The 13793-nt window shown below is 52.1% G+C and overlaps 2 protein-coding genes across 2 annotated transcripts; both read left to right on the forward strand.

Moving 5' to 3' along the window:
• Window positions 1-611: 611 nt before the first annotated feature.
• LOC142048355 (uncharacterized) lies at window positions 612-1301 on the forward strand. The gene has a single exon (XM_075075129.1). The coding sequence runs from the start codon at window positions 612-614 to the stop codon at window positions 1299-1301; it is 690 nt and encodes a 229-aa protein (XP_074931230.1).
• A 2760-nt stretch (window positions 1302-4061) lies between these two features.
• On the forward strand, window positions 4062-4703 carry LOC142048283 (uncharacterized). The gene has a single exon (XM_075075004.1). The coding sequence runs from the start codon at window positions 4062-4064 to the stop codon at window positions 4701-4703; it is 642 nt and encodes a 213-aa protein (XP_074931105.1).
• The last annotated feature ends 9090 nt before the right edge of the window (window positions 4704-13793 follow it).

Genomic DNA, 13793 nt, shown 5'->3' on the forward strand with positions numbered 1-13793 from the left:
CCTGCTCCGACCCCCTGTTTCAAGGCATGCGCCGTTGGGCACCTGGACGTGGGACTGGACACCGGGACTCCTGGGCTTTTTTGTGGTTTTCCCACTGCTACGAGAGACTCCTTTTGGGCACATCACTCAGCATCACGGTATTCCAGGTATCCTGATCCCAGGATCCCATCTGACTAACATTAGGTAACAGCGTATTTGAACACGACTGATGGAACAACTAATTAGGTGATGTCCACTGCATATGCAAAGAGCTAAGCTGACATTACATCAAGGGAGATGCTAATTGCAGCTGATTAATCCAATAGCAAGTGCCAAAAAAAATATACATACAGAAATGGCACTCACTGCTCAGCTATTAATTCCCATGGCATGCCTCATTTCCAAGAGAGCTCGGCCGCATATAAAAGCTTTGGCCTCAGCACTGTCCTCAGGACTCGGACTCCCTGCTCAGCCCATCATCACTGGTCGCAGGGTGAGTTGGATTCTCTCAGTTGTCTCCGATTCCTCAGTTTGTTTCATAGAAAGAGCAAAAAAAATAAAAGAAGTCAGTGGGTTTTTTTCCTTTTTCCCAGACTGTTTATCCCCGAGGACTTGGCCGTCTCTGCCACAGGATGCACTACTGCAAAGGCGACAGCGACCAGGACCTGTGCCACGACGGCTCGGTCTGTGGCGAGAAGGGCTGGACGTGGCACGGCTCCAGGGGGTGTTGCCATGAAATCCCGGTGGGCACCGCCGACCTGCCCCCTTGCCATGACCCTGGCAGCCTCAGCCGCGACATTGAGGGGTCCTGCCAGAGCGAGCCGCGAGGCTGCCAGCCCACGGAGCCGTGCCCACCCCAGAGCTGCTGCCCACCACAGCAAAGCTGCAATTTCGGCAAGCCGCGGAGGCGGGTGGAGGTGAGCCATGTGCAGCCCGTTTGCCCTCCACCCGTGAAAATCCATCGCCGGCCACTGCAGCAGTACCGCCCGCCCCTGCACTGCGAGGAGCCGGCTTGCTGCGGCAAGCCCCGGAGGCGAGTGGAGCAGTGCCCCATGGAGGATTCCTGTCCCCCTGTGATACCGCATCCCCAGCCACTGCAGCGTTGCTCCCCCTGCATCCCATGCTGCTGCCCACCCGTCCAGCGCTGCTGCCCACCCATCAAGTGCTGCTGCCCACCTCTCCAGCACTGCCGCCCACCCATCAAGCGCTGCTGCCCACCCGTCCAGCGCTGCTGCCCGGCCACCATGCCCCTGCCACTACATCCCAACCAGCAGCAGCAAAAGCAGGTCCCTCTCTTGCCCCCCTGTCTGCAGAAGAAATGAGCACCGGGCCAGGGAGGTGCTGAGACCCCTTCCTGGCACGTGCCCGCGCGCTCCGTGGAGATGCTTCGCTCCTCGCTCAAACTGCCGATGACTCCCATCTCCACCTTCAGCACGACGCAACACCGCCGTGGCTGATGGCTCGTTGCTGCCCTTCGCACACTGGTTTCAGGGTTCACAGTCCCCTGCTTGACCCCAGCACTGGCACTTTAAATTCCCAGGGTCCTCCCCTGCCAGCTAATAGGCTTTAATCATCCAAACCCCACTTTGCTCTTCCTCAAGGCAGAGCAGCCATTTCTGCCCTCTCTTGAGAAGGTGAGCAGCCTGGGGATGGAGAATCCGAATGGAAAGAGCCTGAGCAACGACAGGGAAACAGCCTACCATGGATTCACCTTCTCCCAAGGCCTCAGCGGACTGAGATTTCAGGGTTGTTCAAAAACAGAGACAGGACTGTACTGGGGAAAAAAGTACACGCTGTGACTGCAGGAGCATCAAGGATTCCTGCAATTTCATTTTCTCCCTGTGTATTCAAGAATAAAGTTGAAAAAATTTACTTGAAACCTGCTTCCTTCTTTTTTCACACCCAAAAATATCACCAACATTACAATGAGAAGATGTTAAAAGTCATTAAAATTCTCACAAGGAAACCTATAAATTTAAAATCAAAGTTAGAGTTCACCTGTGAGGATTTCAGCTCTGGCTGTTGCGGTTTCACCAGGCTGAGCTCCATCCGTGTGCTGTAAAACCCTCTGCAGTGTGGTTACCCACCGCAGGACCAATGGACGGACTTCACTATGGTCCATCAGCAAGTGATCTAGGTACAAAGAGTTTGCCCTATAATGTGTGCCATCGCCTTCATGAGCTGGATAGTAACACTGCACTGGGAGGCCATCCATCATATAAATGTTAATCATGATAATAAGCATGTGTCCCAGCACGTTAGGTGTGTCTGTGCATGCCAGGAATGTCTTTCACTCAGTGCAGGAAGATGCAAGCCAGGCTCCTGACCCGCAGCTCCCCACTGCCCCGCTCCTGCAGGCACACCGGTAACATGCCATTTCTCTCTCACTTAGCCAGAAAAACCTTCCACTAGGTGCATTAAAATATATAGGGTTGTTTCTTTGTATTGCCTTGGCATAGCCCCGGTGTGTCCTCACGGCCACTAGTAACCACCAAGGAACACCAGAAAGAAAAAAAGAAATTCATTCCAGTTTTCTTAACACAGAAAACCACAATTTATTTTTCTCACGTCTCATTTTAACCAAACAAAAATCCACTTGCATGTGGACTTTAACTTCAGCAACCCCTTATTTTATTAGCTATTTTTCTTCCCAGCCTCTTCTCACCAGAGCCCAGGCACCATCCCGGCGTGGCACCCGAAGGGCTGACTCAGAGCCCACAGACCAAGGGCCAGCTTAGTCCTCACGCCGGCTCTTCCAGGTCAGCTTTGGTCTCTCTTTTCTTCGGAGCTGCTTTTTGCCAGCTGCCCCAGCCCTGCCATCCCAGTTAGTCCATCCCAGCCACAGGACCGTTTCTCCAGCCGGCCCAGGTCCCATCCTCCAGCAGTTTCAGCTGCTCACTCCAATTCGGTGCCACCTGTAGATTTGCCAAGTCCACCCCATTATCCAGGGCATTAATGAAGGTGTTAAACAGCACCAGCACCAGTATCAGCCAGTTTTTCACCCACCGGTCCATAACCCCATCAGTTTAACTACAAAGCTGCCATGGGAGACTGTGCCAAAAGCCTTGCAAAAGTTGAGGTAGCGGCATCCATTGCACTCCCCCATCCGCAGAGCCAGCCTCTTCATCACCAAACCCATCAGCGTGATTTGCTTTTGGTGACTCTAAGCTGGCTCTTCCCAATCACCTGTTTGCGCTTCAGGCACCTGAAAATGCTCCTCATGGGCAGCAGAAGGGGAAGGCCGGGACATCAGCACTGTGCACATCACGGCTCCTGACTCACGGTCACCCATCAGCCTCCACTCAGTGTTTCGGTCCTCTGGAGATGGTGAATAAGTACATCATTACCAGCCTCACATAGCCGATGCGCGGCTTAAACAATGTGAGTCCTTTATGTGCACTGCTCGGTAACTCCTTTATAATTAAGAGATGCTTATCTGGAATCGTGAGTCAAGCAGAACATGCCAAGCACTGGGAACAGCATCCAAATGGAGGAGATGTTTAGTCAATAAATAATTTAGTCCTCGTTCCTGCAGCGTGTTTCATTTACAAGGGGAACACTTGGAACTGTATAAAAGGTCTCTGTCCCTGTGCCTCTCACAGCCTGCTCTCCTGGTCAGCGTCTGTCTTCCCTCGTGAACTGGGTAAGACACATCCTGGAGCAGCCGGGTTCATTTTTGGATGGGTGTCTGGATTCAAGAGGTCGCAGACCCGGCACTGTCCTTCAGCCCATGCTCTACACACAAGGGCTAGAGGATGGTGGGCTAAGCCAAGAAAGAAGCTTTTGGGGGACTTGGGTACGGGGTTTACAGCAATGCCACTATGCGCTGCAGTACCTTATGGTTGTCTCTGTCGTTGGAAGGGAAAAAAATGAAGGGTAAGGTCAGAAAGAGGGTTTGGACATAATATGACCAGTATTGGGCAACCGCAAGAATTTCCATTAGATCCAGGCTTTCAGGATAAGCAAGGCTGATTTACGAATAACTCACTAAAGCAGGTTCATGGGAAATTAAATTAAAACAGAGAAGGGAATGCAAGCCCATCTGGCCATGTCTTTTTCAGGTTTTTCCCTACAGTTCAGACATGATATACTCTTCTGGAAGAGAATCATACTTCAACTTGAACTCAACCTGGTATGACCCCTCGGGGTCCTGGCTGGACACCCGGCGCACACCCTTCCGCTACGGCTACAACACCTGCTGCTCAGGGTGTGACGGCGAAGGCGTTGAAGGCATGAGAGGGCACAACTACCGGCATTACGGCTACCGGCAGCCAGTCTGCTCCGAGAGGTGCCACGGCTATGCTGCAGCTGATTCGTGCCATGGGGGCGGGGGCTCGAGCTGCGTCCGGAGACCCACGTACAGCTACGGGTCATCGGGGGGATGCCACAGCTACGGGAGGTCAGTCTGCTCCGAGAGATGCCACGAGCCCTCAGGTTCGTGCCACGGCGGTGGTTCGAGCTGCGTCCGGAGACCCACGTACAGCTATGGGTCATCGGGGGGATGCCACAGCTACGGGAGGTCGGTCTGCTCCGAGACGTGCCACGGATCAGGGTACCAGGGGGGGAAGCCGCGCTACAGCAAGCCAGCGCAGTGCATCCCGCAGTGCTGCCCAGCGCAGCCCTGTCCCGCTCCGGTGCAGCAAGGCTGCGTGCCCGTGGCAAAGTGCGTCCCAAGACAGCAGCAAAAGCAGGTCTGCAAAGTGCCAGCCCAGAAGATCAAGTAGAGGACGTGAGGAGTAGGGGTGAATGAGAGAAACTTCTCATTCTTGCAACATCGCCTTGATGGTCAGCACGTCCCATGTTGCTCACAGACCTCCGCTCTTCCTGTCATTTTGCTTGTAACATGCTTTGAAGGTGTAACCCACTGTCTCTGTGAAATATTACATGCTATTTACTTCCTTATTTCACAGCAGACGTGGCGTCAATAAAAAATTACGGTTCGTAACCCCCTTGCATCAGTGTTTTCCGCTTCATCCCTTTGAATTGCTTCTGTTCCTTCTTGTGGCCAAAGGCGGTGTTTGCAGCATCCCCGTTCACCTTCACGTCGAGGTTCCTGGCTGACTCAATCTGGTGTATTTTTATTCCTACTCCAGAAAACTTCCCCATTGAGAAAGAACTAACAGTTTTCACCACGGACTCTTTATGCAACCCAGCAATTAAATACTAATATACTAATGTAAAAAAAAAACCCACACACTTCATCAGAGAGGTTAAAATGAGAGGGTCTGCTTGGCACGTCATTTCATCCACTGATGAGGCAATGGGTGCAGTTTGACTCGTATCAGAAGCCTCCAAAATAAGCCCTGGGAAAAAAAGTCAGGACGAGGGTTCAGCAATAGGAATGGCACAGCTAGTGCGGAGCCAGAGGGGATGCCGAAGCTGGTGGAAGAGGAATGCTCTGGTCCATGGTCCATTACACCTTCAGAGATCCCAAGGACAGCAGATGCCCCCCAAGGGAGGCAGATCCTGCAGGACCTACGTGTCTTCGGCAGCCGGCGCTCAGTGACGCTCGGTGCCAGTCTGACAGCTGAGAGATGTTGGGAAAGACCAGGGACGGGGGAGACCTCTCAGAGCTGAAGACTGACACAGGCAGAAATGGGGAGCATCTGGCCAGGAATACATGTCAAATGGAAACTAGAAACAGGTCTGTAGACATCAGGGGGGACTTGGCTGGATCTCCTCTCTCTAATGGAGCAAAAGGTCCCAGACTCCCTGTAAGATTTCAGGTTAGAAGAGGAATCCTCATAAAGTCAGAAGAGGAATCACCTGGGAGGGTTGTTGCAGCAAAGCAGGGATCTGGAGTCAGTGACTCACAGCATCATGTCCCAGGTGGCTCCTCACACCTCACCCAGCCCAGGCGAGAGCTTCCATCGTCTCCATCTCCCCGTGTCCTGCCTGGCCCAGCCTGCAGGATGTGACACATCGCAAAATCAGCCGCTTCAAAACCTCTGCAGTGGAGATTTCTCCTGCAGCACGATATGGATAAGGAAAAGAAGTAAAATCAGGCACAGGGTGCACCTTCCTGGGATGGAGGTTTTATAGGTGGATGTGCAGGGACTGCCGACATGCTCTGCCCTGACACTGCAGCAAGCCTTCCTTGCCAACCTCTTCCTCACACACGTGCGGAGGCTGATGCCAACGTGCATTACAGAGCACACAGTTCCCATCCCGAGCAGGGCTCGGTGGGGTGGCCCAGCCCTGGGGGCAGCCCAAACGCCCACCCCACGGGCTGTGCGGTGTATTGCAATGGCTCGGCTACCCCAGGCGCGCACAACACCGCTTGTACAAGCCTCGGGGACCTCGGTGGAAAGAAACATGGCAGTATTAAAGGATGGGACTGTGGCAAGGGCATCCAAATCCACTTTCAAATCGCCTCTGAAGCTTGCTGGGCTGTGGAAGAGAGGGCTGGAGGAGACCTCAGGAGGGCAGCTCCCGCTTCCCACACCCTGGGGCAGGATTTGCTCTGCTTAAGCTATTTTGACATAGATTAGTCAAACTTCTAATGAGAGGGATTTCACATGAGCAGTCCCTGTCTGAAGCAAAAAAGAGATCTTTGTGTTTAAATCACTTCTCAGGGATTTGGAGGTTTGAACTTGTACCTGAGGTGTCCCCCAGATCAGTCTAAGATCTTGGGTTTTTTTCTGTGCTTCATGTATCTCATTCACAAATAGAAAACCCATAACTGACATATGGAAGAATGATGACCACATATAAGCCACCCAGAAACCATGATCCAAACTGGGGAACAAATCATCTCCTGAGACTTGTATTAGGACAACTGCAAAGGCAATTCCTTCCATAAAACGAACAAATTACCCAAAGAAGAAAACCACCATGCACTCAGAATAGGATCAAGGGACACAGGGAAGCCTCTCCCAAAGACTAGGAGTTTTGCAGGAGATATGTGGGGCTCAGAGACCAGCTGTAGGGTCAATATGGTCCCATCTGGTACATGGGTCCAGGTGTCCAATGTGTGTGAGCATCCTCCCCACCAGGCCATGCTCAGGTGGATGCCTCTATTGCCGAGAGAAATGATAAACCTGTTTGTCACCATCCACGTGATCTGGGGTGTAATTAGTGAATTGTGAATAATAGTTTCACAAGAATATATATTCTTCCAACGTTTGTGAAATATCCCCAGACATGTTCTGATTTCCTCATGTACCAATTTGTTCAAGTGATTCAGCTCCCTTGGTTAGCAATGAATCTCCTTGGCTCTGTATTTTATTTTAATCCGATCTGTGCTATTACTAATATTACAGTGGCCTCTAGAGTCGTGGATGAGATCAGGTCTGGTGTGTTCTGTGTGCAGAAAGACACTTTTCTCCCCAAAGCAGTGTGTTAAATCAACGGAGACGCGGATCCCGATGCCCTCTCCGACCTACACTTCAGGACGGAGGCAAAGACAGAGGAAGGAGCTCAAAGAGTCACAACACTTTCCACCCTGCATTTTGTCTGATCAAAGTGTAATAAAAGTAACCAATAACAGATATTTGGAGCAAGTATCGTGGGAATGGGACGCTGCTGGAGACCTTTTGCCTTCCCGAGCCTTCTGCCTGGACGCTTTCTGTCTCCTATGGGATTTCAACCCTGTTTGGGTTAGAAGTCTCTCCTTCAGCAAAGAAAGGACTGACTCGAAATATTGCAACACTCCTTTCAGTGCTTTTTTTGCTGTTTTACTCAGAAATATGTTTCTCTTTGATGTTAGTCCCCGGCCACGTCCCACCACCTGCATTTGCCCACTCCCATCGTTCCAACTGGACACGTCCAGCAGGAGTTTGCTTCGAAGTCTCGCATCACCATCTCCCACCTCTAAACCCCAACCCCAAACCTTATTTGTTCTCTTTCAAGCCCCTTTTATTTTCTGGATCCCTTTGCAACCCAGTGCACCAGCCCACCCCCCGTCCCACCTTCCCAACGCTAACATTTTTGTGTTGCCGATTCGGGCTTACGGCTTCTTTGCATTAGGTACAAGAAGCAGGTAAATGCTTCAGTCAAAGGCAGCAAGACCATCCAGAAACCTCCCCATCCCTGCACGTGAACCACATCAGGCGTGGTGGGCAATTAACATTTTTATGGAGTAACGAGAGGAATGGCGATCCCAAAGGCGGGATATTGATCTGTTTGTAACACCATGAGTCAAAACAGCAGCGTAAAAACTCTCCAATTAGCAAAGTGCTCGGGGTGGTGAACAATCAAGTCCCTCCAGTGGGAGATCATCTTGTTTCCGGAGAAAAAACACTGGACGTCCTATAAAAGACCTCGCACCCCATTTCTCCTCGTTGTCTCAGCTTCACGTATCCTCTCGAATCCCTGCTGAACGGGGTAAGTCCAGCTTGATCAAACTTTTGCCATTTTAATGATCACCATCTTTGTCCTGGTCCTGAGGTCTTCACCACCGTGCTCACACGTCTCGTCTCTGTGACTCTCTCTGGTCGCAGTTGCTCAGTCCTTCTGCCTGGGTTTTCTCCATCCACGTCTATACACAAATGATAGAAAACAACTGGGAAAACTTAGAACTTACTGATTCAGACAGATGAGGACAGGAGTCTTCAGGTCTAGCTCTGGATTGTGTCTGGCCACCACTTCTCACTAATCACTAAGTGCTTTAACTTCTATCTTACATATTTGCTAAACATAGAAGAGAAAGGAAAGACTTGCTCAAAGGAAGATAGCACCGCATCCTCTGTACAGGTCAGGGACCGCTACGGACAGACAGGCATTGCTAATTTTCCTCTCCTCTTCAAGAACCTGGCTTATAATGGGAATTTATTCTTGATCTATAATCCCATCTAATTAGACATCTATTACTGCTAGCTGACAGACATCAGAGTGTTTCTTGTCTTTGCACCCACTTAAAGATGATAGTCTTTCCAGCAGGTCCGCAAAGATGTGCTCCCGCCAGGACAAAGACCAGCACCACTGGCAAGAACGATCCTCATGCCACAGCAGTGAAGGGTGCCACGGGAGCAGCGGTGGATCCGGATGCCACGGGAGCAGTGGGGGATCCAGATGCCATGGGAGCAGCGGTGGATCCAGTTGCCACGGGAGCAGTGGGGGATCCGGATGCCACGGGAGCAGCGGTGGATCCGGATGCCACGGGAGCAGTGGGGGATCCGGATGCCACGGGAGCAGCGGTGGATCCGGATGCCACGGGAGCAGTGGGGGATCCAGATGCCACGGGAGCAGCGGTGGATCCACTTGCCACGGGAGCAGTGGGGGATCCGGATGCCATGGGAGCAGTGGGGGATCTGGGTGCCACGGGAGCAGTGGGGGATCCGGATGCCACGGGAGCAGCGGTGGATCCGGATGCCATGGGAGCAGCGGTGGATCCGGATGCCACGGGAGCAGTGGGGGATCCAGATGCCACGGGAGCAGCGGTGGATCCACTTGCCACGGGAGCAGTGGGGGATCCGGATGCCATGGGAGCAGTGGGGGATCTGGGTGCCATGGGAGCAGTGGGGGATCCTGCCATGGAAAGCCACAGGGTTGCCAGCAGCAAATTTATCAAGTATCCTCAAAGATGAAGTGATCAGGACGTTATCTGCATGTTATACACATGCATGTCCTTGATCTTGTGTGAGTTCAGAAAGCTTTACCTGTCTCCTAGCAGTCTTCAAAGAAAATGTCTCCTCTCCCTCCGGTGGCAAGTCCTGTACCTCTGATGAGCTTATCTATGGGTGCTAAAATAAACTGTGTACGCTCACACTGGCACGGTTTTCTCCGTATCAGTCTGTAACTATATAGAAATCATTATGATTCGGAGTTCATGCGAGTTTTGTGTTCATGACTTTCTTTCTCCTTGTATTTCATATCACGATACAAGACACCTTGCGCTTGTTTAACGGCCCAGAAGTTACCCTGCCGAACACAAGCCATAGGGGCAGGCACTGCCACGCTCTCCCCTATGGACTCCAAAGGCAAAGAGAGAGAATAAAGTTTTTTAAATGCTGACAATTTAGGAGGCCACCTCAGGCCTCTGCAGTGCAGGCAGCTCTCCTCCACGTCACCTTCCCACAGATCTAGGGACCCAAAACCCCCCACCAAGACCCTGCAGGCTGCATTGCATAAGCCGTCAGGGCCAGCTCTGGGCCCAGCCACGGGACAGAAAAAGTTCTATAGGCAAAGGCACCCGTGATGGGGCAGAAACGCCCTTTTTTGCCATCTGGCCCCAAGGTGCCATCCTTGATGCAGATATTGCCACATGTTTGCAACACAGACCCCCCCCCCAAGCCTTTCTAGAAACCCTCTGCCCCATAGTCCAAGACCCCTGGGTTGAGCCAGGGACATTGCAGGATGCTGGTGTTACACAACGAACTGATAAATTTCTTCTCAGCTTGTAATTAAAATTAATTGTGTAATTTATTGGTCTGGTATTGCCATTCTTGAAATGGATGTTGCCCTGATAAGATTATTCTTGAGTGTGTCACGATGATCAGAAATATTTGGCATTGCTGAAAAGGGTGCAGGCTGGAGCTGACTCCCTGGGCAAGCTGGCTGCTTCTGGCGTAGGAATCATCCGAAAAGGCTGGTTCTGTGGGTCTGGCATTTGCCTTAAGCCCCCATCACAAACCCCATTTTCAAGGCGTGTTAAGGTGAACAGCCACAAAATCTAGAGGTGCCCAGGACTGGTGTCTGGGTGCTGCTGATCTTTAACACAACACGAGGAACTGAATACAGTGTGATGTTGGGAGCCAGAAATTACTTTGAGCCTTTTTTTCATGGAGAGCTTTTACTATATTTCTTCTGATGCCAGAACAAAACACAATTAAACAGAAGTGATCAAACCCAGGTACAGTTTGCCCTGACACTGTTCTAGTTCATAATAGCAATTAAGCAATACAAAAGAAGCATTTAGGTTGCGTACCTGGTTCATTAACCCCGCCGTGTCTGCCTGCCTTTCCAAAAACCCTCCATGTTTCGGTAACGGCGAATGTGTCAGATGTTTTTCAGGTTGCAGGGACCGCTCAGGACTTGCAGTGCCTTAACGAAGGTTTGGGCACCTGCGTTCAAAGCAGGAGCCTGCAAGAGGCCAGAGAGGCACCTCGGTGTCTTGCAGCTTGTTTAGTTTCCCATCTGCTTCCCGAAGGATGCCGGGTCTCTCAAACAGCATTAGCCAAGGGGGATGGGGCTGAGCCTCCATCTCACTGTGCTCAGCGTCTGGGAATAGCATAAAAACTTAATCAGCATGGAGAAATTAAAATAAAAGACAGGAGAGGTGGACCAAAAATACCAAATACTCGAGCATTTCTGTGGGCAAGTGAAATATTTTTCACCCAGTGTTTTCTAAGCACTTTTGCACTGACAAAATCACAGCAGGTCCCTATTTCAGCCAGCGATACTGGTTTTCTTTGATTTGCTGCCTGTTTATTTACTGAAATGTCTTCCACAAGAAGTGGCAGAAAAGGGCAAAACAAGATCCGTGGTCCTAAGCGCTTCCTAGCCCGTGCAGCAGAGGTACAGGAAAAGTACAGGGAGTATCTCAAATTATTGCTTGCAATTAGCTCTCACTAAAACGTGGTGCCTGGCCTGGCCTGAAGGTTTGTGTGGGCCTGTGCAGCCGTCCAAATAACACTCAGATTTCTCGGCCAATTACGAGCTAATTAGGGAGCAGGGAATAATGCTCCAAAAAGGATGTTCCTACAAGTCTGGAGAAAGTCCCCAGGGTCTGCCAGCTCCCCGCAACGTGGCACCCCACCCAGGTCACCGAAGGCAGCACCCATGGGAGCCCTTCTCCACGTGGCAGCGCCGAAGCCACTCACAACCTGGAAAAAAAACACTGGCGCTGCGGCTCCGGCGTTATTCACGGGCTGAAAGTTAACCACATAATTACGTACCTCGCTACCTACGACGTGTCTTCCCCCTTCCAAAAATAAGAATCCAAAATGCTTTTGGTCCTTCTCACCACAGCAGGAAACCTTTGATGGACAAAAAATGTTCTACACGGGCTGTCTTTTCACTCTCTTCACCATTCCACTGTATTTCAACTGGTTCTAAGAGAAAGAAGCCAACAGTGGTACCAGTCAAATTGCTGCTAAGGAAGAGTCGTCTACCATGCCAAAGGCATTAGTGGTACTTATAGGCACATCTCTGGCTTTATGGGCGTTTGCAGGACTAGGGCACCTCAAGACCTTTTAAAAGGTTGGTGTGATTTAGGTATATGACATTATTCCCCCCTCTAAAGTGCAAAGCACACCCCAGCTGTGATTAACACAAAAAAACAAACTGGCAAAGCTGTGGAAACCAGGGCCACCCACACTCCTCCCCCATTGGAGCTAAGCACAGGTAGAGCTGGCAATTAAATATTTCTGCGGCACAGGAAAGACAACCGATAACAAGAGGCAATACCCGGCACGGATGAGGTGAGTCACGCAAGCAACCCAGAGAGTGGGGAGGCAAAAAAAGAGCACAGGGAGGTGCTTTATTTCCTGATGGGGTGTGCAGAGAGGGTATAAAAGCACTCCTGTCTCAGAAAGCCTCATTCCCTCCTCGTCCCTTCACTGCAGAAGCGTCTTGGGTAAGAGCAGGGATGCTGCGGGGCTTTGGGGCTCGGCGCAGCTCCTGGAACTCTCTGGGAGGTGGATGGGTTTGGAGAGGGCTGAGCCCCATGCCTCGTACTGGGTTGGGGTTTGCTCTGTGGGCGCTCATGAGCAGGTAGGTGGGGTGAGGAGGGAGCACCGGGGACACGGAAAGAGAGCAGAGAGGTTTGGACTTGGAGGGCGGCTCTGGGGTGTTGCTCCACTCCCTCGGGGAGCAAGATGCCTCCGGTTTGGAGAGCCAGCCGTGCTCAGCATGCCCAGCTTTTCCAGATGCTCCCAGCACCTTTGGCTATGGCTTTGGTGGGACAATCCCATGGGTGACATAAGAAGCTGGTGCAAGGTTTAAAGACGATTGTGGGGTCTGGCAAAGGCTGGATAAGTGTGCATCCAGATTTCTCTTCCCTGGAAGAGCAGAAGCAGGAAATGAAAGCCCCTGACAGCTCCTCTCTCCCCACAGGACACCCCGACACAGCAATGTGCTCCCGCCAAGAAAAGGACCAGTGCCACAAGCAGGAGCGCTACACCCGCCAGACCAGCGGCGGCTGCCACGGGAGCGGCGGTGGCTGTCACAGCTCCGGCGGCGGTGGCTGTCACAGCTCCGGTGGCGGCGGTGGCTGTCACAGCTCCGGCGGTGGTGGTGGCTGTCACAGCTCCGGTGGCGGCGGTGGCTGTCACAGCTCCGGCGGCGGCGGTGGCTGTCACAGCTCCGGTGGTGGTGGCTGCCACAGCTCCGGTGGTGGCGGCTGCCACGGGAAGCCACAGGTCCAGTGCCAACAGCAGCAGCAGCAGCAGCAGGTCCACCAGCTGCCCTCACAGAAGATGAAGTGATGGGGCGTCCCACACGCCCTGGCTCCAGCAGCAAAGGCCGTGCACGGAGCAGCTCCCTCCAGCCTCCCCAAAGCTCTGCAAGCCCCGGGGCTGCCCGGCTGCAAACCCGCTAGAGGCTCTGCCCTCCGGGACCATCGCTCCCTGGAGAAGGGGCTTCACTTGTGCTTCCCTGCTGCCTCCGCCTGATGTGCCAGGCTGTGCTTCGGCCCCATGCGGTGCCCGTGAGCCAATAAAGCATTAAGTTCCTGAGACCTCTCTTGTGTTGGCATTTTCTTAAACTCCTCATCCTTATTTCCCATGTGTGCTACAGGGGTGCAGTTGGGTGTGGAGGAATATAGGGTCTATACAGTTACTAGCAGGTCATATATCTTAATCGGGGGGCGTCACCCTCAGAAAGCACCCAGCCCTTCAGCACATCTGCACTAGGAGGCCGTTCAGTGTTGCGTT

The sequence above is a fragment of the Phalacrocorax aristotelis genome, chromosome 25 (genome assembly GCF_949628215.1).
Source record: "Phalacrocorax aristotelis chromosome 25, bGulAri2.1, whole genome shotgun sequence".
NCBI lineage: Eukaryota > Metazoa > Chordata > Aves > Suliformes > Phalacrocoracidae > Phalacrocorax > Phalacrocorax aristotelis.

Coding starts and splice junctions, on each gene's coding strand:
- LOC142048283 (XM_075075004.1), top strand. CDS start 4,062: ATGATATACTCTTCTGGAAGAGAATCATACTTCAACTTGAACTCAACC.
- LOC142048355 (XM_075075129.1), top strand. CDS start 612: ATGCACTACTGCAAAGGCGACAGCGACCAGGACCTGTGCCACGACGGC.